A 23,493-nucleotide genomic window follows, 5' to 3' on the forward strand; every position below is an offset into this window, starting at 1 on the left:
TAGGGCTGCCATGATTAGTCGACTAGTCACGATTACGTCGACTATCAAAATCGCAGACGACTAATTATTATTTTTTTGCCTGTCCCATTTGGTTCTTTAGTTGTCAGAATTGTTGTCTGAAGACCAACAAGGATACCCAATGGATTTACTTTGCCAAATGGATCATCACGGCCTTGCCGTATTGGTCCATTTGATCGACCTTTGTTGTTATTATTTATTTTATTTTATTTTCAGTTGTTACAGACGGGACAGACATGACTGAGGGATAGGAAAGGGAGAAAGAAAGATGAAGGAAAAGAAAAACAGAAGGGGAGAGGGACAGTGAGAAAGGGCACTTAACAAGAGAAAGAAGAGGAAAAAAATCTCCTGGATCACCTGTTGAGAGAAAAAGAATAGAAAACAAGCAAAAAAAACAGAGCAACATACTAAGCACAACACCATCACATTAATCTAGCGTAAACAGCAGTAAATACTAAATATTGAATGTTGTTGTGTAGCAAGCAGGACCGACAGCGCACAATGTGCTTGGAAATAGCAGCCAATAAAGGTGTAGTTTATGTCTATGAACAGTGAACACCCGTGTGCACACCTGTGTGGATCAGCGCGCTTGTATTCAAAAGGTTTCCCCATGTAATGGTCTGCTAGAGGATGTAGAGAGCCATAGCCCTGTCCCCCAGGGCATGAAGCAGGCATGGAGGAGATCCAGGCTCCAGACATCCAGAGGCCCCAGAGTGCGAGAGCCCAAGGAGGACCACCGGAGGGGCATCCGTGCCACCCTCCTGGGAAGGGCTGAGGAGAGCCCCAGATGAGGGGTCACCCAGTAGCCACGGAGCAGAAGCCAGAGGGGGCTGCAGTGGCGTGCCCGCCGGCTCTGCCGGCAGCCAGCTGTGCCAGAGGCCGGAGGCCCGAGGGCCCCCTTTGCCCCGGAAGAGGCCTGACCGAGCAACAGGCACCAGGCCCCGCCAAGTAGTCACTGGGAGTGAGCTGGTACATACCTGAGCACTCAGCCCCAGACACCAAGACCCACCAACGCACCAACCCCTGAGGGCATCAGTTACCGACAGGGAGTGTGGTGAGGGCCTGAGAGTTCCCAGAGAGGTGGAGTGTAAGACCCGACCTGACATATAGACAAAGACAAACAGGCACACACAGACACAAACATGCATCCCACCCTCATGCACACATATACAAATACTCAGCACTCACCCAATGTAGGGATAGACATACATGGACACGGTACACACAATCACACTCCCCAAACAAACTCTATACCCCAGGTCCAGGTACCCTTGACGCTGGAGGGGGAAACGGCACCTAGACCCAGGAGATGTTACCCTTTCCCCCGGGGTGGAGGCAAGCAGACCGCCCCAGGCTCCGCAGCAGCACGGAGGCCCCGCATCCCAGATCCCATTCGGACGGCCAACACCTCCTCCCAGCCCCCCCGCCCCGATGGCCAGCAGAGAACAGGGGTGTGCGAAGAACCCAAGATGCCCCTCCCTTCATTTCAAGAAGTGCTTATCTAATCCTGATGGGACATTTCACATTTTGTCCACTCTCAACTTTATCCCACAGAAGGGAGACATTTATGGCTGCACAGTGGAACATGAAGCCCTTGAGGAGCCCTTGACCAGATTTTGGGGTGAAACTAATTTCTATATTAATACTTTTTAAGATTAGCCCTTTTCAGATTCATTAGTCTGTTAAGGTGACGACAGTTTGTCAATCAGACATAGATGTAAATGTTGCCAATATCTTTGTGACACACAGTCATAATATTTAGAGCTGTTCGCACTAAAGTAAAAAGCACCATCATTTCATGCGGATACCCTTTCGGCGCCAGTTGCGGTCGCAAGGCTGGAGCCGAACAAAAACACCCTGATAACGACTGTGTTTAGTCTGTTCCTTCCAGTGTTGGGACTAACGCGTTATTAAGTAACGCGTTACAGTAACTACGTTATTATTGTGGTAACGAGCACAGTAACTAGTTATTATGCCAAAATCAGGAACGCGTTAGTCGTTACTGGGATTTAGATAGGGTCGTTACTCGTTACTTCGTGTGGTGGCTATCGCGGAGCTTCCACAGATTCAGTAACATTAGCAAGTGGTGGAGGCCAGCAGGTGGATGAAGGAAAAGGGACGCAGAAGGAAAAGAGACCCGAGGCGGCCGCCGGTCCAAGTGTGAACTGAACTTCAGGTAAGAAGTTATGACCTGCAGTCTATCTGGGTCAGATATGAACCAAGTTTAGGTGGAGTTTATTTTCGTTATTCTGACTTTTTCCGTACTGCGTGCTAGCTAGCATGACGGAGTTTCTATACAGCTGGGTGGGTGCTATGATGTTAATGATATTGAACTTTATTTTGTTCATAAGTTATTAGAGTTGCCAACCGTCCCGTCTGGTATTCAGAGAAAATATTACGCATTTCTTATTGAGGTGAAAAGGAACAGTTTGTCCCGGACTTCAGCTACAATGAAAAAGGCACAAAGCTGGATTTATTCTGTGTTTACGCTGCACAGCTGCCTCTTCTTCTTTCATTCTCTCCCCTCCCTCTCCCGTTTCTACTTCAGTCATGAAAACTGATCAATGATCAGCTGATCGGCTCTCTTGTTTGTTTATCGCTCACTTTGCGCCGAAAGAGGAAACCAGCGGATGTCGCGCTAAACAACAGCAGCACGTTTAAGCTTGATCAGCTGTTGTTAGAATTTATTTAATATTAATTTCTAGTATCAGCTGATGTTTGCTGGAGCCACAGCTGCAAAAAAGCTGCTGGTCATGATATCGGTTTGGTTATCTGGTGAGAGGGAAACATGAAGATGAAACCAGGAGATGTCCTTACTGGATCATCAGAGCTGAACAGGTGATGGAGAAACAGGTTTACCTTTTAGGTGACATGAATGAGTTGAAGGGAAGTTATGAACTGTTTCTGAGAGACAAATAACCCCAGGTAACTGTGCAGGGGCGGGTCTAGCAAAGTGTTGCCAGGGGGGCATGTAGGGCATTACTTTTCTTTCTTATTCTCATTTAAAATGCCTAGCTTTTAAAAAATAATTATCTGAATCTTACAACAAAAGATTGATAGATTGATGCATATATACAGTACCATCAAAACAGTGTACATCACTGTCACAACAGTGTTTATTTTCATTCAAAGGCTTTAAGATTTTTCCTATAATGGTGAGCCAGTCTCTAGTCAAAATGCCCGGGACGATTTTTTTGTCCCAGTCCAGCCCTGTATGCAGCTCATCTTCAGTCTGGTGTTACCTACATCTTCCTATTCAGAAGGCAGAATTTCCGAGGTCTGAGTACAATCGAAAGCACCACGGCTGCAGTTTTTGTGTTGGATGTAAAAGGCGCACATGACGCTGTGACGTAGGCTAGAATCATGGCAGCAGTCAATGACGGTCCAGGCGTGGGATTTCTCTCGTGGAAATATGCACATTATCTTTTCCTTTCTATTGGTAGGTGGCACAGTGCACTTGTGGCAAGTAAGCAAGCTAGAAGACTGGCAAAGTTATGGAAGAAACACATTAACAAGAGAATTCTGAGTAAAACCAAAGTTACTTTCCCTAGTAACTAGTTACTTTGAAAGTAACGAGTAACTTGAAGTAACTGAGTTAGTTTGGAGAGAAGTAACTAGTAATGTAACTAAGTTACTATTTTAAAGTAACTTACCCAACACTGGTTCCTTCCCGTTCCATGCAAGGCCACCTGGGTTGGCTGGAAGACTGTTTACTTAGCCTAGCAGGGCAAAGGACACTGTCTCAGCTGAACTCTGGACACACACACACATACATATACACTGACATGCACACACTCATCCCCCCTCCCTTTCCAAACGCCTTCGATGCTTGTTCCCTCCTGGGAACACGGTGGGTCTGAGCCCGCGCTGGAAAGGTAGCGCTGGGCAGGATGGCTGCTGTGTTTGCTTCGGATTACTCCTCACCCCCCACCCGACCCTGTGGCTTGCCACGTATTCCATACTGTTGTGCTGTGAACATTTATGTGCTTTTTTGTGCAGAGGAGTTTTTTTGTTTCCTGTTCTCATGCTGTCCTCCCAGGAGCCCAGCATGAGTAGAGGTCTCTTCTTTTCCTATTGTACTTTCCCATTGTAGTGTATATTTCAGTGTTTTTTTTCTGTAACGCTACCGATCTCCGACCTGTATCCCCATGTGATGTCTGTGTTGTGTGTGTAAGGTCGGGGGGGGAGGGGGGGTCCTATTTCACTGTAGGGTAACCTGCACGTGGCGAATAAAGCCTTGATTGATTGATTGATTGATTGATTTAGAGTTTAAGCTACAAAGCTCTTGCAGCATTGTTCTACAAAGATTCGCTTTCCATCAGCCAGCATGAAAAAAGGTTCGTTATTTTGTTTAATTACAGAGATCATGTCCTACATGTAGTTAGGGAATTAATTTGCTGTTAACTGCTAATCTATCCCATCTCCATGCCAGGGATAATAAGTTAATAATAGTACAACTGTGCTTTGTGCACAAAGGAATGTAACTATCTTGTCTGATGCTATATTTATATAATAAACTACGGAGAAAGACTTCTACAAATAGCTAGAAAAACTAATTTAAGCTTATTTTTACAATCCGCTTTTTAACAGGCGAATCCCATTACATATCTACACAGGCTTTTTTTCACCGTACTTTATTTTTTTAACAGTTAATGATAGCGTTAGCAACGAAATCCATAAATGGAACTGGACAAAGATACCTGTTAATTTGTGCTAATGAATTTGCTATGCTGTAGAAACATGTGCAGTATAAATCTTATGATGAAAGTGATAATAAATCCTACTAAATCCAAGTAAGTGAGACTGAAGAGATCAGAGAGCTATTCAAAATGAAGAATATGTGATGAGATGTTTTCAGATGAATATAAAGGAGTGTTGAAAGTTGTTGCTGAGGCTGCTTTTAAGTTTCATATTGTCATGTTGTTTGTTTTCTTCAACAGAGGTTGATGCAAACACAGTGGAGCCCACTATGGATTCAACCATCTATTTTGGATTTGCCTCGACTTGTGGGTTGTTGGAGTTGTCACAGGGATATTCTTTATTGTCAAAGGAAAACATGCATAACCAAGCTGAGGAACACCTGCAAATTACTGTGATAACTTTACATTGTAGCAAAAAAAAAAGGGCTTTACCTTTAGTCTTATAAGAAGAGAAAAAACTGCAGTAATTTGTATATAAAAAGGGAAGGAGTAAAAAATGTACTCTTCTGTATGTATTGCACATAATTTACTTCATTTGATCAAGAAAAACAACGGAAAGGCCATTACAGAATAGCAGCTCAAAAGAAAAAGGACAGTATAAAGACAGATTGCGTCCGGATGCAAAGAGACGGTACTTGCAAAAAATAGAGTGCATTGGAAATGTGGACCTCTATGAAATACGGCAGTGGAATAGAAACCCTGAAGACCAACCGCTATTGACTTAGCATGATATATTTTTGTACCTTGTATGTGGAGTCAGCGCATACACGGCAAACCAATTTCGCAATTATAAATCTCTGGAGGCGCACATCCAATTCACCAAGGATTGGGTACAAGATTTGGCTATTTTTAAGCCTCCACGTTGTGAGTACGCCGTCATTCAAACAAAGGTAAGTCAGCTTGAGTACTGCAAGTAAAATGCGTTTGATTTCCCTCTGAACATTCAGATTAGTGCAGCATAAATTCATTCATGAGGGGGAAATTACAGTGAGAACATGTGGAGGCTGTTAGAGGGATAACATTGTCCTGAAGAATTTACTTATTCTCTATGGTTAAAGAAATTGCACTAATTAATTCATATTTATTATAAAAATCCTAATTATACATCTTGCATCTTAATTATACATGTATGTACTTTCTAAACACGTTCATTGATACATTTGTGATGAATGGATTTGAAAGTAGATAAACACATTTGTGTCATCCTGTCTGTGTATGTTTCAGGTACTGCACTCTGAATGAACCAGCATTGGGTCATTGTGAGAATCACATGGAAGGTTGAAGCCGCCCAGATGTATGGCCGGAGTCGCAGATACCTGCAGCCATGTTGCTGCTCTTCTGTGGCATAGGGACTGTTACAGATGAACCTGCATATTGAGTTTTGCTGGGTAATATGACCAAGATACAGTCAGTGGTTGGCCATAAGATAGACTTCTCCTCTTCAGCTGCCCCAAAAAAGGCTCTCAATAAAACATAAACAGACCATCCGTAGTGACAGGTAAAAGAAGCCGTCCACAGAAAAGAAAAGTTCCACCTGCTACTGTGGAGGAGTTGTCTCAACTGATGGGAAAATATTTCTCCAAGCATAGTTCTGTTCTGAATAACCCATAATGTTGTATTTAGGGGGTCTACATTTGTGCCTGAAGTGCATTGCCATGTAAATAATTTGCATTTACTGAATATGTACTTACTAAGTACCACTGTTCAAAAGTTGAATATCCGTTTGCTTTCGCTCCTTTAGCCCTTTGTTTGGCCTGCTAAAATGGCACCTCGGCGGTCACACCCCCTCCCGTAACATCACGCTCCAAAGCCCTATAAATGGTCTGCATTTGTATAGCGCTTTACTCAGTCCCTAAGGACCCCAAAGCGCTTTACACTACATTCAGTCATTCACCCATTCACACACACATTCACACACTGGCAATGGCAAGCTACGTTGTAGCCACAGCTGCCCTGGGGCGCACTGACAGAGGCAAGGCAGCCGGACACTGGCGCCACCGGGCCCTCTGACCACCACCAGTAGGCAAACACAGGGTTAGTATCTTGCCCAAGGATATTTGGCATGCAGCCAGGAGGCAGCCTGGGATCGAAACACCGACCTTCTGATTTGTGGCTGACCTGCTCTGCCACCTGAGCTACAGCCACCCTATAGTGTCAGCTATAAAGGAAGTTCAATGTATTATCAAGTGTATTTATTAATGATAAACATTTGCCAGTGTGATGAATGTATCTCAAGTTTTGGTGTGGTCACTTTTAGGTTACTGTTTGGGGTGTCGGGTGGGGCTTTACAACGTCCTCTGCCTAAAAGGAAGCAACCAACATTGTTCCCTTTATGCTTGTACCAAGAACAGGAAACATTTTTTAGGTACAGATTGGGAAGGTGAACTCAAATAACAAAAAAATTGCCTCGGTATGCTGAACATGCATCATAGTACAGGTTCCCGATACTTTTCCTGGTAAAGAAAACAAACAAAAATATAAGGAAACTTAAATTTAGGGTTTTGTTAGTGCAGCTTGGCTCTCGGCATGTTAATATTTTTGTCCCGTGACATTTTAGACTTTTTAGTAATTGAAACATGACACAGGTTTTGTAGTGCTCACTGTAGAGTCCTTTACATTATTACTGTTACTGTGTGTATGTGTTTTTGCTACAATATTTATTGAAACGACATGTAAATCTTCACTGTATTCAGTAGTGGTCGCACAGGAAACTCCTTGACTAATTAAAAATTATAACAATTAGTCAAATGTTATTCAAGTAAAGTTTCTGATTTTCCCAGTATGACACGCTAACAAAGGCTGTTTTTTTGTGTCCAATTGTTCTCTACCTCACCACTGCTGTGAGTTTACCAAGCTCTCTCCATGCATAATGAATGAGATGAGTTTTCCCCAAACAATCTGAAATTCAAGTTGTACCAAAACACTCCAGACTGGAACAGAAGGGACAAAAGGCTTATGTAACAATAAGGTGCTTGCCAAAACAAGAAATGACTTCTCTAAGAAAACCACCTGGTTCTTGCCTCAAAGCTTAGTTGGAAGTGAACAGAGTGATGGATTTAAACTGACTGTGAAATCTCTGACTCTATTATTAGCACTCTGTTACATTAGCAAATCAGCATTTCCAATATGAAATTAAAATAAAGTGCTCAGCACAGCAAACAGTGATGGCATTTCCAGGCTAAATGGGAGGATTGGCTTATTTGAATTGCTCCAAAAGTATTGCTGTGATTGATGTCTTTGTGTTATTCATAAACTATAAAGCCAAATTTGTAATTGTGACACCAAGTCATTCACTATCACTTCACAATTGTGTTTTTACAGCCTTAATAATCGCTGGACTGTAGTAACACTTGCAAACACAGTTGTATGTTAGATGATATCCCACACATACATGCATTAAAGGACTAACATAGGGGTGAAGGCATATTACTGGAGATGACTTAAACCACTTAGAAAGCTACACATAAACATCAACCATTTGTCATTGCTGTTTTATCCATGTATTGGTCATCCTTTTGAAAGCATTGCGACTTCACTGCTGCCTCTGCCAGCACAGTGACTGCAGTACTGCTGAGGTCAAACGTGTTACCGATTCAGATTATCAAAAGTGTTATTACAGGGTTTGAAGTGAGGCGCTGTGTTCAACCATGCTTATGCTGTGAGACAGAGGGGGAGGAAAAATAGCATCAGAGGATGGAAATGGCAAAGCAACATAAAGGAGTGTCAGTAGAGGAAAAGTTGAAGGAGAAACTGATATGCATCGAGGAGGGTATGAATGCAGAAAGGAACAGGAGTAAAAGGGAGGGCAAGAAACAGCTGCACTCAATCAAGGCCAGTTATGTAATGTCTCACAATCTGTCAGCTTCCCAAACATCTTTCTTCAGCGGCTCTTACTTTTTTTTTTTTTTTTAAATCTCCCATCCCTGATCATCATCTCTACTTTTTAAGGACACTCTTACAGTCCTTTCTCCTGTTTCATGCCTGGATATCATTACATTATTCTCATCAGCCACTCAATGTGCTGCCAGGCAGGGGGTAAAGATGATGCATAGCGGAGTGATCCATAGTGAGTGATCTTGATGTTATGTAATCTTTGGTTCATTGACCTCAGACGCTGCAGAGTTGGAGAAAGAGGAGAAGCTAACGAGTTAGAGAGGTGGGGGGAAAAGATGTTATAGAGGGGAAGCACGACGGGAGAGTGCTCTCTCCCACCTGCAGCAATCAGTATTAATAAATTTCACCTCACCACACACCTTTGACATAGTTTATGCAACACACTCTTGTTCTCAGCAGGAGCTGTAAGAAAGCTTGTTTTTCAGGTGTGCTGTTTCCACGGCTAAATTCACCCAGTGGAGCTTGTTTTATAAACTACAAATTAAAAATTAAATATCTGCAATCTGCTGAAATCTATAGACTGTGAAAAAATAAAAGCTGGTTATATAAAACCTGCTCACATTGCTTTCTGTTTAAAATTTCTATTATTGCTTGTTTATTCCCCCCCCAAAGGGAGGGAGTATGTAGTCGGTTTGTTTGTTTGTTAGCGATTTAGCCTCCAGAGTTTTCAAGATGTCGTTTTCAAATTTTGTGCGATGACAGAAACCAATAACGGCCCGAGCTGATTTAATTTTGTCAAGGTCAAGCTTTAGGCCACAAATGTGAAAATCTGTAAAAATGTCCAATCTTTTATGGATCATCTTCAAACTTACAGCATACTACGTCTCAGGGAATGTGACCCTGGTTGGCTAAGCATTTGATTTTGACCTTCATTGTGAGTGCCTGAGGTCAAAGTTGACCTTGAAAATATTTTCAAGAAACCATATCGAGTAATATGTCATATGAAACGAAATGGAGAGAGCTGTACAACGCACTTTTTATTTTTTCAACATGATGCCCTAGAACCTCACAGTGATGCCACAAAATGTTTATACTCACACACTGCATGAATATATCTTAAAATCTCACATTTTTACAGCTTATGGAGCCAAGATTTCAGCCAATTCTTCTCCAATCATACAGGTTAAGATAAATAAAAAAAATACACCGTTTTGGTACGTATGCTTCAAGGCCAACGGTCAGGGTTACATGAAAATGCTTTAGTTTCCACTGGATTATATTAGTCAATATATGAGTCAACGGGGAGACGTGAACACTTTTTTTGTTAGCTCTTTAAAACATTTTTAATGAAACATTATGACTTCGCAATGGCACAAAAAGCTTAATATACTACACTAGATTAGCAGTATTAAAAATGCTGACAACAGCACAAATTATCTATGAAAACAATGCAGATGTTGTTATTGGGGATTTCCAAAAATGATGCTGATGTCAGCAGGTTATAAAAACAAATATAGATTTACAATAGCCCTTAGCCTTCGGGCTAGAAAAGAGTTTGTGGTGGTAATTTTCCATTTTCCATTCTGAGCCTGTATTGTAGACAGATAATCACATCTGGACCACACCTGGAGTGTTTATTGGGATTAGTATGGGCTTCTTAATTACTTCAAACTTCTGCTCACTCTGTATTTTTGTAGAAAAGTGCAAAAAGTATACATACTAACAGTATACTTATACAATATACTATAATATGCGGGGGGAGGGGAGGGGGAAATCAGTTTGATTCACAGCCAAAAGTGAGAAAAATGTCTTTAAAGTGCTTAGACATCTTCTCTCAGCCTTCCTTTTATTAACTGATCCATGATAGTAACATACCATGTTTAGTTCCATTAATTTATTAATATATTTAAAGGGCATAAACAATAACCCATGCATGAAACCTCCTGTATTCCCTGCAGAAAAGGCCCTAACACCAGCTTCTCTTCCTCTGTCACTCTACTTTTCTCTCAGCGGCTGCACTGCCCGAGTGCTCGAGTGAGGCTATCACACTGCGAAAGGCAGCTGTCCCCGTGTGCGGCACAGAATTCATTAGTGTTAAGCTACTGTAACAGTTTGCTTCAGTGAGCCAGCTGCCACCCTTTGCATCCTCCCACACTGCCTGTGTCACCTCTGTGGAGAGTGAATTCATCAAACCTTTGCAGGGAGTTTGAGCTCACCTTCACATTTTGCTGAATCAGCACCAGAGGAGAAAATACAGTCACTCATATGCACTTACTCTCGACAGCATGCCCACGTTTGTGCTGAAACGGCAGAATGTGTGCCAGTGTCTGTGCGTGTGTGTGTACATCAGCAGTTACAGCTTTAGAACTGTAAGAAATTTTACAAACCGAGGAAATGTTGGAGTAGAGAGACGCTGTTTAGGCTGTTAGAAAGTATTCATCTGAGATGTATAGGATTAGTGTTTTATAACACAGGTATGATTTGCCCAGTGATTTAAATAAGGCAGAATAAGTTGATTTAAAGTTAAAGCAATTACTGAAAGCCAGTTCAGGACAGGTTTGGATTATTAGTTTTCTAATTTAGTGTAGTTTAGTTGAAGTTTAGTTGAGTCTAATGTGTCAGGTTGAGTCAAAATGCATATTGGGTCCCAGCGTCGATAAAACTGAGTAGGGTTGAAAACCTCCCACTGCCTTTGCACATTTCATCTATCGGTTCTCTTTTTGGGGATCTGCCTCAAGTGGTCATTCGAGGAACTGCAATTAATTTTTTTTAGACTTGTAGGATTTGCTGCTTAATAAGAAGCTGAACCTGTTTTATGCCCTAACCTGCCTCCGTTATTTCTCTCTCGCCTAATTTCAAATTGAGGAGAAACCTGATGTCAGGAATATTTTCTGTGAGCTCTAAACAGGATTTTTTTAGGCCATCTTTTCATCAGTTGTGCATTACATGTAAGCTAGTAAACTGTCATTCTCTTTAATAGTAATAGAGTTTTTGTGATTTTGTTTTATTGCTGTGAAATTGTCCATTTTAAATATTTTCCACTGCTTTGTTTCTAACTATGCTAGCAGAAAGACTGTTCGTTTGCTTTTTAAGTCTACAGCAGCATCACATGTGGCGCTCTTTCTCCTTCTGTTTTCAGCATGCTTCTATCCCTATACTGATTGGACGTGAGCGAGACCGTCTTAGTAACATCTACTGCAGATTCACCATGCATTTATCCTGTTTGTATGACTCTTTAAGGCACAGGTCTTATATGGAACTCCCACACCTCTGAAACAGCTCTGCACTGGAGCCAAATGTCCTTTATGACAGAATATGAGCGCAGGCAGCTCCACAGCAGTCCTCCTGATAGTATTTTTAATGGAGTTCTTTGATCTGATGTATGATATTTAGGAGTTGTGCATTTGCTCTGATGCTAGCTCGTTTCTGTGAGATGAGCAAGAAAATGGAAGCTGCTGTCTCACGTAGCCTGGAGGCACAATGCAGTATGTGTTTCTGTGCCTCTTCTGCTGGAGGATTTTGAGAGTGTGTTTTGCAGCTGAATTTAAAAATGTGACTATGATGCGATTATTATGTAATGTCACCTAATGTCCTTTTGTCATATAGTTTTAGATAAATTCTCCAAGTTTGTACAGTAGCTTATATATTAATGTACTAGTGTTGCACGTGATAGTCAGACTTGGAAAAACAGTGTTTGGTGGCCGCAGCATGATCAAAATTATTGAAACCGTGTGCAATGAACTTGTTGCCTTTTAATGATAAGGATATGGTCAACGAACACTTACAGTCAGCTGCCATCTTCACTGCAAATAAACAAGAAAACCAGATCTTCCAGGAGAAAAACCATCACAACCGTGATGGAGAATGCAACAACACGTACAGGATAACAAGTGGGAAAGCAGCTGAAACTATGAGACAGGAGAAGTATATATGCAAAGCACAAGAGAAAATAGGTCATCAAAATAAAACAGGAACTACCTAACAGCGAGACAAGGACTAAGACACATGAGCTTGACAGAGAGACAGACAAAATACTGAGACAAGACTGAGGGGACAGAATGTTAACCCTAAGGATTTACAAACACAGCGAAAGGAATGAAACCAGAACACTAAAGGAGCTTGTACCGGGCATAAAGAAATAAGAAACAAGGCATGTAAACACGAAGAAAGAACAGAGAGATAAATATAACCATAAAACAAAGATACAAAACCAGAAAAACCCTTAAACTTCCCCAAAACTTAAAACCCTGGATGCAAGACCCAGGTACCATGACGGTAAAGACATGACTACTGATTTCAAGCACAGCCAGAACCTCCAGATCTGAAACAGAAATTCCCCCACAAATAGGACAAAAAGCAATTTAACTGCACAATGACATAGGCACATGGCAATTTTGCTTTTATGTAACCAGAATACAACCAGGTGGTCATCAAGTGAGTCACTCTCCTAATTCAAAGATACTCATCACAGACGAGTTTTACTCAACAATGTAGACTGACTGACTGCAACATGCCAGGCTGCAAGGCAATTACTTTGCCATGAAAAATGGCTCCAGAGAACGCAGGCTGTTGCACGCTCCGCCGCTGGGTAACCAGTTGCAATGAGTCACTAACAGCGAAAAGTGCTGCAGTCGTCCGACAGCCACAGATTTGTGACCATTTCTGACCATTAAGAGGCGAGGATGTGACCTCAGGGAAGAGCTGGTGTGTTTTAAAAATGCCTTGTTATTTATTCATAGCGCTGAAAGCATTTGTGGTCCAAGCCTGAATATATTTGTTAGGCGGGGTTTGATAAATTAGCAGCAGCGTTTGCCAGAATCATTAAATACATCTCCATGTACATTTGAAAATGCTTTTCTTGGCCGGTGTTTGTGTGCTGACAGAGGGTGTTTATATCTGCATGTGCCCTCTGATGATATATTAAATCATTCACCATATGTGCAGATGAGATAGAACAACATGGATGGATTTCACAAGTAAAGAGTTTAAAGCTTTTCATACCATTGCTGTAAGAAATGAAAGGATAATTTTCTGTAAATATATCAAATCTGGCTTTATTGATCAGCTTAGATGAGTTTACAAAAAGCAAATCCACTTCTTTGGCATGTGTCCAGATGCACACATGCACACCCAGAAACGGACATAAAAATTAAAGCTATTTATCTCGACAGGAGCGCAGTCAGTTATCCAAGAATACTGAGCGCTGTGAGCAGCAATTACTCTGTCAGTGGTTGAATTTTAATTACATTTTAGCACTGTGCCCGGTATTGTCTCATGTGTGTAAGTGTAATTGTGTCTGCGTGTGTCTTTATCTTACAGTAGCACACTGTAGCACAATGACCACAGTTCCCCAACACCTGCTGTCGCGTTAGAGCAGGGAGCCAAAAAACCAGAGAGAGACACACACAGAGTGTGATCACAGTAAAAGGCTTAATGCTTTCATCTTAAAATGAATATACTCTGTCTTTTAAATGCATGACCACAGACAGCCAACCAAAGACTGGAAACAAGATGAAACAGTTAGCCTCGCTCTGTCCGAAGGTAGCAAAATCCACCTATCAGCATTTCTAAAGCTTAAGGAAAAAGAAGCTCAAAAATTTTTGCTTTAGAGTTCTTTAATTTCTCCCGCCTACTGCAGCCCTCTTCTTCCTCAACTCTATTCTTTTGATATGTACAATAAGGCACGATTCATCCTACACTTTTACTGTACCGGTAATTTTGTTCCATTTTCTTGGGTCACGCTGGCCAAAAAAATAGAAATTTTGCCACCAGCACCAGGAGCAGCTCCATGAGCAATCACGGTCCACTACTTTAATTTCAAGGTTTCCATTACTTGAGTGCCAAAGGTGACTGAACTCTACGTGGCTTTTACCAGGTAATGAGCTAAGAGCAAAGTTTGGAGGTGAGCAAGAATAGGAGTTCAGAAAGTAAAAGGTTGGATTTTAGTGTATAGGTGGAGACCAGGTAAAGAGGAATGAGACAGGAGGAGGTGTAAATAGGAGAGAAAAGAAAGTATACCTCGGCTGATGAGAGCTCATATTTTTCCTTGCTGTCCTTGATCCTGCCCAGAGGCTCTAGAGGGAGAAAGAGAGAGATAAAAAGAAATTATTCATGGCCACTCTAACCAAGGCAAGGGCCACTTCTCCCTTCTAGTCATTAGAGCGAGATTTCCAAAGACAACAATGAAAAGCAGCCCCTCATTCATCAGCTGCAGCTTTCAGGTAGCCAGCAGACGGCGAGCCGGATACAATGCCTGGCAGGGAGCACAATGGCCGGGCTGTTTACACATGTCCAAACCCAAATTAGTCAAAGAGGGAAACAGAAAACATGGTGCTTAATGGTAATACACTGTTGCTAGTCATCAGTATGATGGGAGGGATGTTCAGAGGTCCTCTTGAGTGGGCACTCTGCCTTGATGTTTTTCATCCAGCGTGGAGATTTATGTCAGCTCTTCAACCATCTCTCATGTTTCAGCTACAACAGGAATATTTTGATATGTACAACAATCTCCTTTATCCTTCTTTAGCTGCCTCAGTGTCGGAATTCTGGATTTCATGTCATAGACTGGACAAAAGAATCTCTCAGGTTTTCTTTGTATTTTAAATGAATAACACACTTTTGTAAACTGGTTATCATGGGTTGATTTGGTCATGAAATATGTTCGGCATATGATGGCATGTTTTTAAATTAAAATGAGTGCAAAAGCAGCCAGTGTCCAAAGAAAAACCTTTTCAGAAGGGAAAATCATGGGGAAAATATGTGTCCTTTCAGCTGCTGACTGCTCCACTGAGCTCAGCACTAGCAGGCTGTACAGATGAAACAATTAGATAACAGACAAGGAAAAAGCTCCATGAAGAACTTAACTCTCTGTGTGTTCATTACTCGAAGCAGCCAGCTTTGACCAGTGATACTTTTTTTTATGAATCACATTATTCCTTGTTGTTTTATGCGCAAATTTTGACAGACTTACTTAAACGTGAGGACCGCAAAACAGGATGCAGGAGTCAAGATAATAAATCTACAAAAACAGTTGTTTGATGTCAGCGGAAAAGTGCACAGCGGGTGAAGACAAGAGGATAAACAGACCGTAACTAGGACCCGGAAATTACACATTGACAAACACAGATGAGGAAACAAAGGAGGCATTATGAGAAACTGGACATATTGAATTCCTGGAAAAAAAATGCAACACAAAAATTTCTCCAGAAAAGGAGAAGCTTTGGATTCATAGTAGAAGTTGTGCCTCGGCGCTGCAGCCATGTTTTAAAATGCACAATTTTAATTGTGGAGGTAAAATGGTTTGTGTTGCACTTTTTCACAGTTTCACTACAGCTTGGACAGCATAGCTGGACAGTTTCTGTGGACAAGCCTGGTGCTTCCATGAAAACTACAGGCAACTGCAGCAATCTGCGAGTGAAATACGCATGGGAATTCATGTGGAATACACATTTTTCACTAGGGACAGGTTATCCTTGAAATTTTTGCATATCCACTAAATGATAATAAAAGTCTATCTATCTCTGTGGGTTTCTAGGGGGAAATGGGGGTCATTAACTGGTCTCTAGGCCTGTGTAACTGGAGCTTTAGCATTAGTTTTCCTGGTAATCTTCATCCATCTCCAGCAACCACTTACAACATGTTGGTGAGCTTTTATTTTTCCCTTACGACCAGCGGTTGCCAGATGGTCAAGGATCTGTGTCTAAACCTGTGTAAACAGGACCTTTTTCACTTGATCTTAAATTGTCACCATGATTGTCCCGTACAAAGTGGCTGTCAAGTTAATGTCACATGGTAAATGTTCACATATCTGTAAAATCTCACTGTATACGCCTGTCAACTCCTTGTCTACAATAGCACGCTTGTGTGCGCTCCCCGTTTAGTGCTCTGGACTTTTGGCTGTTTTTTGGACTTTGACATCCATTTGAGCAAAAGGTTTATTTTCAGTTACTCTGCCTGCTCTTGATGCCCTTTGTCCTGCAAAACATGACACCGAAACTCAAATGTCTGATGAAATCCAAAGTCCAAGTAGCTCAACTGTTTTTTTTCTCTAAGCAACAATTCAAAATCCCGCAGTATAAGCTCGCACGTATGATGAAAAGAAGCAACAAATATTCACATCTCTTAAACTGGAACCAGCTCATTCTTTGCCTCTTTTGATGTGCTGATTACCATATCAGCTGCAAGAAGAGCTCAAAATGTGGGCAGGCTCGTGTGTTTGTGTGCGACTAAATACAGGTTCCACATCTATTATGCCTGGTCTGTTACTGTGTCATTGCAGTGGAAAAACTATGCCAGACTCCAACAGCTGTGCTGTCAGAAACTCACAGCCATCCACATTTCAGCTGGGAATTCTCTGTCACAGCTCATTGCTCTCCTCTGATGGTCAGCAGATGGAAAAATTTGGCATTGTGATATAAGAAGTTTACTGATATACATGAGCTCTGTTTTTTTTTCCACTACACTATCACATTTCACTCCACTCCTTGCTTTATGTGGCTGGATGTAGAGTCACAAGTCAACAGCCCAGACGATCCTATTTTCCATTAGCTTAACACAGCTATCCTTGGTTGGAGCAGTGTGTGTGTGTGTGTGTGGGTGTGGGTGTGTATAGAGTCCTGCATGAGCCCTTGGCATTCCATCAGCGCGACATAAGTCACCATCAGGGCAGTATCAGTTTCCCCAGCGCGTAAATAGTCCCATGAGCAGTTAGAAATTCTCGCTCCTGTGCTCGTCGTTTTCGAAATGTATGGAAAATAGTTGCCGTGTGACAACCCCCCACCCCCACCCAGTCTGTCAAGGTGGCCGAAAGTGACACTGTCACAGGCCCAAGTGGATCAGTGAGTGATGAGTGAAGGATTGTGCGTGTTGACTGATGTGTCACAAGGGACCATGGGATGGGTTCGTGTAACTGTCTGTTGCCACTGTTACTATTGTTGTGCCACTTGGTCCTGACCTGACACGAGGCCTTTATCACTGTGCTGCAGACGGCTCCTAATCCAGCAGTTTTCTTTTGCTATGGTGACTGCCCCCAGGTGTCAGGAGCGTGCAGGTGCTGTAATCCTGGTATTTTCTCTCCCGCATTTATTTTTATGGCTTCCATAAAATCAGACGATTGGGTCAGTTCCTGGACTTTCACCAAGAAGATTTTGTTTCCGTTAACTTCGGCCGCAGCAGCATGCTGATTCAGATGTGTAAAATGTTAATTGCCTCCCTATATTTGATAAAGTCTCCTTTTTCTTTTTGGTCCTCCTTTGTTTTTCAGTACCGGATCGGCCAGCTGTATATGATCAGCAAACACAGTCATGAACAGAGTGAACGTGGAGAAGGTGTTGAGGTGGTGCAGAATGAGCCTTATGAGGACCCAGAGCACGGATCGGGCCAGTTCACAGAGAAACGGATCTACCTTAACAAGTGAGTGTAATTTCCCACCTACAGTGGGCTTGAAAAAACAAATAAATAAAAAAGTATTTGGACTATAAACCACTGAGCAAACGTCTAAATCACTTTCATAAGGGCTTCTAACTTGCACAAACCTATATACTAACATATATACTGTCAAATTCCATGTATATATGTAAAGAATATAGCTTATATACTGTATATATAGTAACCAATGATCTATCCTGTATTTATTCCATAGATTTTTCCAAAGGCTTTGCACTCAGCATCATTTTACAAATAAATATAAATACACTATATATGTAGTTATTGTCTGTGTCATATTGCTATTGTCCGTGTTGTCTATTCTGTTAATGCGTAGAGCGAAGAAAAAGATAAAGCCCAGTTCCTTGTATGTGTACCCATTCTTGGATAATAAAAGGCTACTCTGACTGTCTAGCACTTTCTCTGACAATAATAATTCTCAGCATTGAAGCAGTTTCCATGTATTGAGCTTCTGCTGCTTAGTTGTTACGTGATTTGACAAGTTAAAGACAAGCTCACTTATGTGCCTCTGCATAGCTGTCACTGAACTCATTCTTTCAGCGTGTTAACACACGATTAGCCACTGGTGACATGTCTAATGATCTGCTCTGCTGAAATTAAAATCTAAAATGAATGCCTGACAAAGGGTGTGTTGAGGTTGTAAAGAAGCCCTCTCAATGCTTTTTCAACTAAAAGCAATGCCAGCTACAGTGGCTTGCAAAAGTATTCACCCCCTTGAACTTTTCCACATTTTGTCACATTACAGCCACAAACATGAATCAATTTTATTGGAATTCCACGTGAAAGACCAACACAAAGTGGTGTACACGTGAGAAGTGGAACGACTAACTGACTAAATAGAGTGCACCTGTGTGTAATCTAATGTCAGTACAAATACAGCTGCTCTGTGACGGTCTCAGAGGTTGTCTAAGAGAATACTGGGAGCAACAACACCATGAAGTCCAAAGAACACACCAGACAGGTCAGGGATAAAGTTATTGAGAAATTTAAAGCAGGCTTAGGCTACAAAAAGATTTCCCAAGCCTTGAACATCCCACGGAACACTGTTCAAGCGGTCATTCAGAAATGGAAGGAGTATGGCACAACTGTAAACCTACCAAGACAAGGCCGTCCACCTAAACTCACAGGCCGAACAAGGAGAGCGCTGATCAGACATGCAGCCAAGAGGCCCATGGTGACTCTGGACGAGCTGCAGAGATCTACAGCTCAGGTGGGGGAATCTGTCCATAGGACAACTATTAGTCGGGCACTGCACAAAGTTGGCCTTTATGGAAGAGTGGCAAGAAGAAAGCCATTGTTAACAGAAAACCATAAGAAGTCCTGTTTGCAGTTTGCCACAAGCCATGTGGGGGACACAGCAAACATGTGGAAGAAGGTGCTCTGGTCAGATGAGACCAAAATGGAACTTTTTGGCCAAAATGCAAAACGCTATGTGTGGTGGAAAACTAACACTGCACAGCCGGTCGTCACGGCAAAGTTACGAGAGCGTCTCTCAGCATGGGCCCGAAAAAAGTTCTGTCAGCCGAGGAAGGAGACGATATTAAGAAGTCGCTGGAGTTTATGACAGAGGAGATTTCTACTGTCAAACTGCAGCAGAAAGCCATCCTGGACCTGGTCGAGGAAGTTAAGGCTCTCCGCATCCAGAACGCCGAGAAGGATCGGCGGCTGGCGTACCTGGAGAACAGAGTGGCGGATTTGGAGCAGTACACCCGGATGAACGATGTTATCATCACGGGGCTTCGCATCAAACCCCGGTCATACGCCCGGGCGGTCGCCACTGACAATGTAGGAGGGCCAGGAGAGGAAGATGTCAACTCCACGGAGCATCAAGTGGTTACCTTTCTACGGTCCAAAGGTGTGGAAATGGATTATAACAACATTGAGGCTTGCCACCCTCTACCCCGAAAAAATGACAGTAACAAACCAGCCATCATTGTGAGATTTGCAAACAGAAAACAGAAAACAGCACTGTTAAAACAAGGAAGGAAACTGAAAGGATCCGATGTCTTCATGAACGAACATCTGATAAAAAGAAATGCGGACATTGCCAGGAAAGCACGTTACTTGAAGAAACAGGGAAAAATTCAAAATACATGGACCACCAACTGCAAAGTATTCATTAAACTCAATGGAACACCGGAACAAGCCAAAGTGTTGGTCATCAGAAATATGGAAGAGCTGGACAAATACTGAGGTCAACTTACTCTGGAGGTATGAATACACATGTGACGTGACACACAACACAACACATGGCACAGTCCAAAAGAACTTCATCTGCATCCGGCAACAATATCAACATGACTCATTGGAATTCTCTTTATGATAATCTGGAACTGAGAACATTTCGATACACAGACCATAATGTTCTAGACTTAGAAAAGGATATAGACCCGGAAAATAATTTCTTCTACAACATCAGCTGTAACTGCTGCTACTTCACTGATGAACAGTTTAAGCACACCATCAACACGGAACATAAATTATCAATAATCCATTTTAATAGCAGAAGTCTGTATGCCAACTTCAACAATATAAAGGAATATCTAATTGAGTTGACAAATCCATTTGGAATTATTGCCATTTCTGAAACATGGATCAATGCGGAGAAAGGAATGGACTTTGGACTGGAGGGATATGAAGTGAATTTTGTAAATAGAAGGAACAAGAGTGGAGGGGGAGTAGCTGTGTATGTGGATAAAAACCTAAACTACAAGGTGGTAGAAAGTATGACAACTGTAATTGATAATTTACTAGAATGTATAACAATTGAAATTTATAAGGAAAAAGAAAAAAATGTAATAATTAGCTGTATATATAGAACACCTGGCTCTAGTATTCAAGTATTTAATGACTTCATAGAGGAAATATTCTCTAAAACAAATCAAAAAGTTATGTTTATCTGTGGTGATTTTAATATTGACCTGTTGAATCCAAAAAAGCATAAAATGACCGACGAATTCCTAAACACTATGTACAGTTTGAGTTTACATCCTAAAATAACCAGGCCTAGCAGAATTACACCACATTGTGCCACCTTACTTGACAATATTTTCACTAACAATATGGAAAACAACATTGTGAGCGGAATATTAATTAATGACATCAGTGATCACCTACCAGTTTTTGCAGTTTATGACACTAATTATAAGAAAAATCAGCATGAAGAACAACTGAGATACAGACGTGTAAGGACAGAAGAAACTATGACTGCATTTAAGAACGATCTATTAAATCAGGACTGGGACAAGGTGTACAAAGAAGCTGATATTGATATTGCATATGGCATATTTTTAAGAATATTCATGGAGTTGTACGATAAAAACTGTCCAACAATAAAATACAACAGAAAGCACAAATATTCAGATAGACCATGGCTCACTAAGGGTTTACAAAATGCATGTAAAAAGAAAAATACACTCTATAGGGAATACCTAAAACAAAGAACAAAAGAAGCTGAAAATAAATATAAAAAATACAAAAATAAGTTGACCAATATTATACGTGTATGTAGAAAGGAGTATTATAGTAAAATATTGAACAACAATAAACATAATATGAAAGGAATATGGGATGTTTTAAACGGTATCATTAAAAATAATTCTGGACAACAAAGTTATCCACAATACTTTATCGATAATGGCAATATTATGGAAAACACTGCTGATAAGGTCAACAGCTTTAATCATTATTTTGTAAATATTGGACCAAAACTGGCAGAACAAATTCCTGAGTCACTGCCATCAGTAGAATGTAGTGAAAACCTGATTGATAGGAACCCTAACTCAATGTTCCTCACATCAGTGGAGGAAAAAGAAATAATTGACATTGTACACAGGTGTAAATATAAAACATCCACTGATTGTAATGATATTGACATGAAAATCGTCAAGAAGGTCATTGAAGGAATTGTAGGACCTCTAACATATATTTGCAACTTATCATTTCAGACGGGAAAAGTGCCAAACAAAATGAAAATAGCTAAAGTTGTGCCGCTGTATAAAACCGGGGATAGACGCCACTTCACAAATTACAGGCCTGTTTCTTTACTACCACAATTCTCCAAAATCCTAGAAAACCTGTTTAATAAACGATTAGACAAATTCTTAGATAAATATAAATTACTCTCTGACAGTCAATATGGATTCAGATCAAAAAGATCAACATCTCTGGCATTAATCGAATCAATTGAGGAGATTACGAATGCTATAGATCAGAAACAGTATGCAGCTGGAGTATTTCTGGATCTCAAGAAAGCATTCGACACAATCAATCATGACATATTAATTAATAAACTGGAACGGTATGGGATTAGGGGGGTTGTACTGCAATGGGTGAAAAATTATTTAAGTGACCGGAAACAATTTGTGAAGCTGGGTGTCCATTCCTCATCATGCTTGGACATTGCTTGTGGTGTTCCACAAGGCTCTGTACTGGGTCCAAAATTATTTATTATTTATATAAATGATATTTGTAAGGCATCTGATATATTAAAATTAGTATTATTTGCAGATGACACAAATATTTTTTGTTCTGGGGGGAATCTAAAGGAGCTTCTGGATACAATTACTTCAGAAATGTGCAAAATTAAAAAATGGTTTAACAGGAACAAACTATCGCTAAATCTAAGTAAAACTAAAATTATCTTATTTGGGAATTCCCTTAGAAATGCACAAGTGCAGATTCATGTAGATGGTGTGGAAATTGAAAGAGTACTTGAACATAAGTTTCTTGGTGTGATTATAGATGATAAATTAAACTGGAAGTCTCATATAAATCATATACATAACAAAATTTCAAGAAGTGTCTCAATCTTGAGTAAAGTAAAACACATTCTGGACCACAAATCACTCCACATTCTCTATTGTTCCCTGATTGCACCGTATTTGAATTACTGTGCAGAGGTTTGGGGCAATACTTACAAATGTTCGCTATCATCAATCTTTATATTACAAAAAAGGGCCATAAGGATAATCCATAAAACTGGTTACAGAGATCATACAAATCCACTATTCTTAAAATCAAAAATTCTAAAATTCACAGATCTGGTTCATTTTCTCACAGCACAAATTATATATAAAGCAATAAATAACCTGCTTCCTGACAATATTCTAAAAATGTTTTCTAAAAGGGAACGGGGATACAATTTGAGGGGGGAATTAAATTTAAAACATCCTCGTATCCGTACAACATTAAAAAGTTTTTGCATCTCTGTGTGTGGAGTGAAGCTGTGGAACAGACTAAGTAAAGATATGAAGCAATGTCCAAGCATGGCGCAGTTTAAAAAGCGGTTTAAGGATATGGTTTTTACAGGGTACAGGGAAAAGGTAGAGATTTGATAGGGTGTTCTTGTCTAATATTTTCATGTGTGTGCGCATGCACGGGTTTGTTGGTATGGGTATATATGTATGTGTATATGTATGTATGTATATATATGTGTGTGTATGTGTATGTGTATATATATATATATATATATGTGTGTGTGTGTGTATGTATATGT

The 23,493-nt window shown here is 40.9% G+C and overlaps 1 protein-coding gene across 2 annotated transcripts in view; it reads left to right on the forward strand.

The window, feature by feature from the left end:
• pitpnc1a (phosphatidylinositol transfer protein cytoplasmic 1a) overlaps nt 1-23,493 on the forward strand; it is a 54,788-nt gene that overhangs the window by 12,419 nt on the left and 18,876 nt on the right. For both annotated transcript variants that reach the window (XM_080905746.1, XM_080905745.1), the window contains exon 2: nt 17,815-17,963. In XM_080905746.1, coding sequence (XP_080761872.1) covers nt 17,815-17,963 — 149 coding nt within the window. The remainder of the gene's footprint in view (nt 1-17,814; nt 17,964-23,493) is intronic.

Source organism: Rhamphochromis sp. 'chilingali' (assembly GCF_963969265.1).
Source record: "Rhamphochromis sp. 'chilingali' genome assembly, chromosome: 15".
Lineage (NCBI taxonomy): Eukaryota > Metazoa > Chordata > Actinopteri > Cichliformes > Cichlidae > Rhamphochromis > Rhamphochromis sp. 'chilingali'.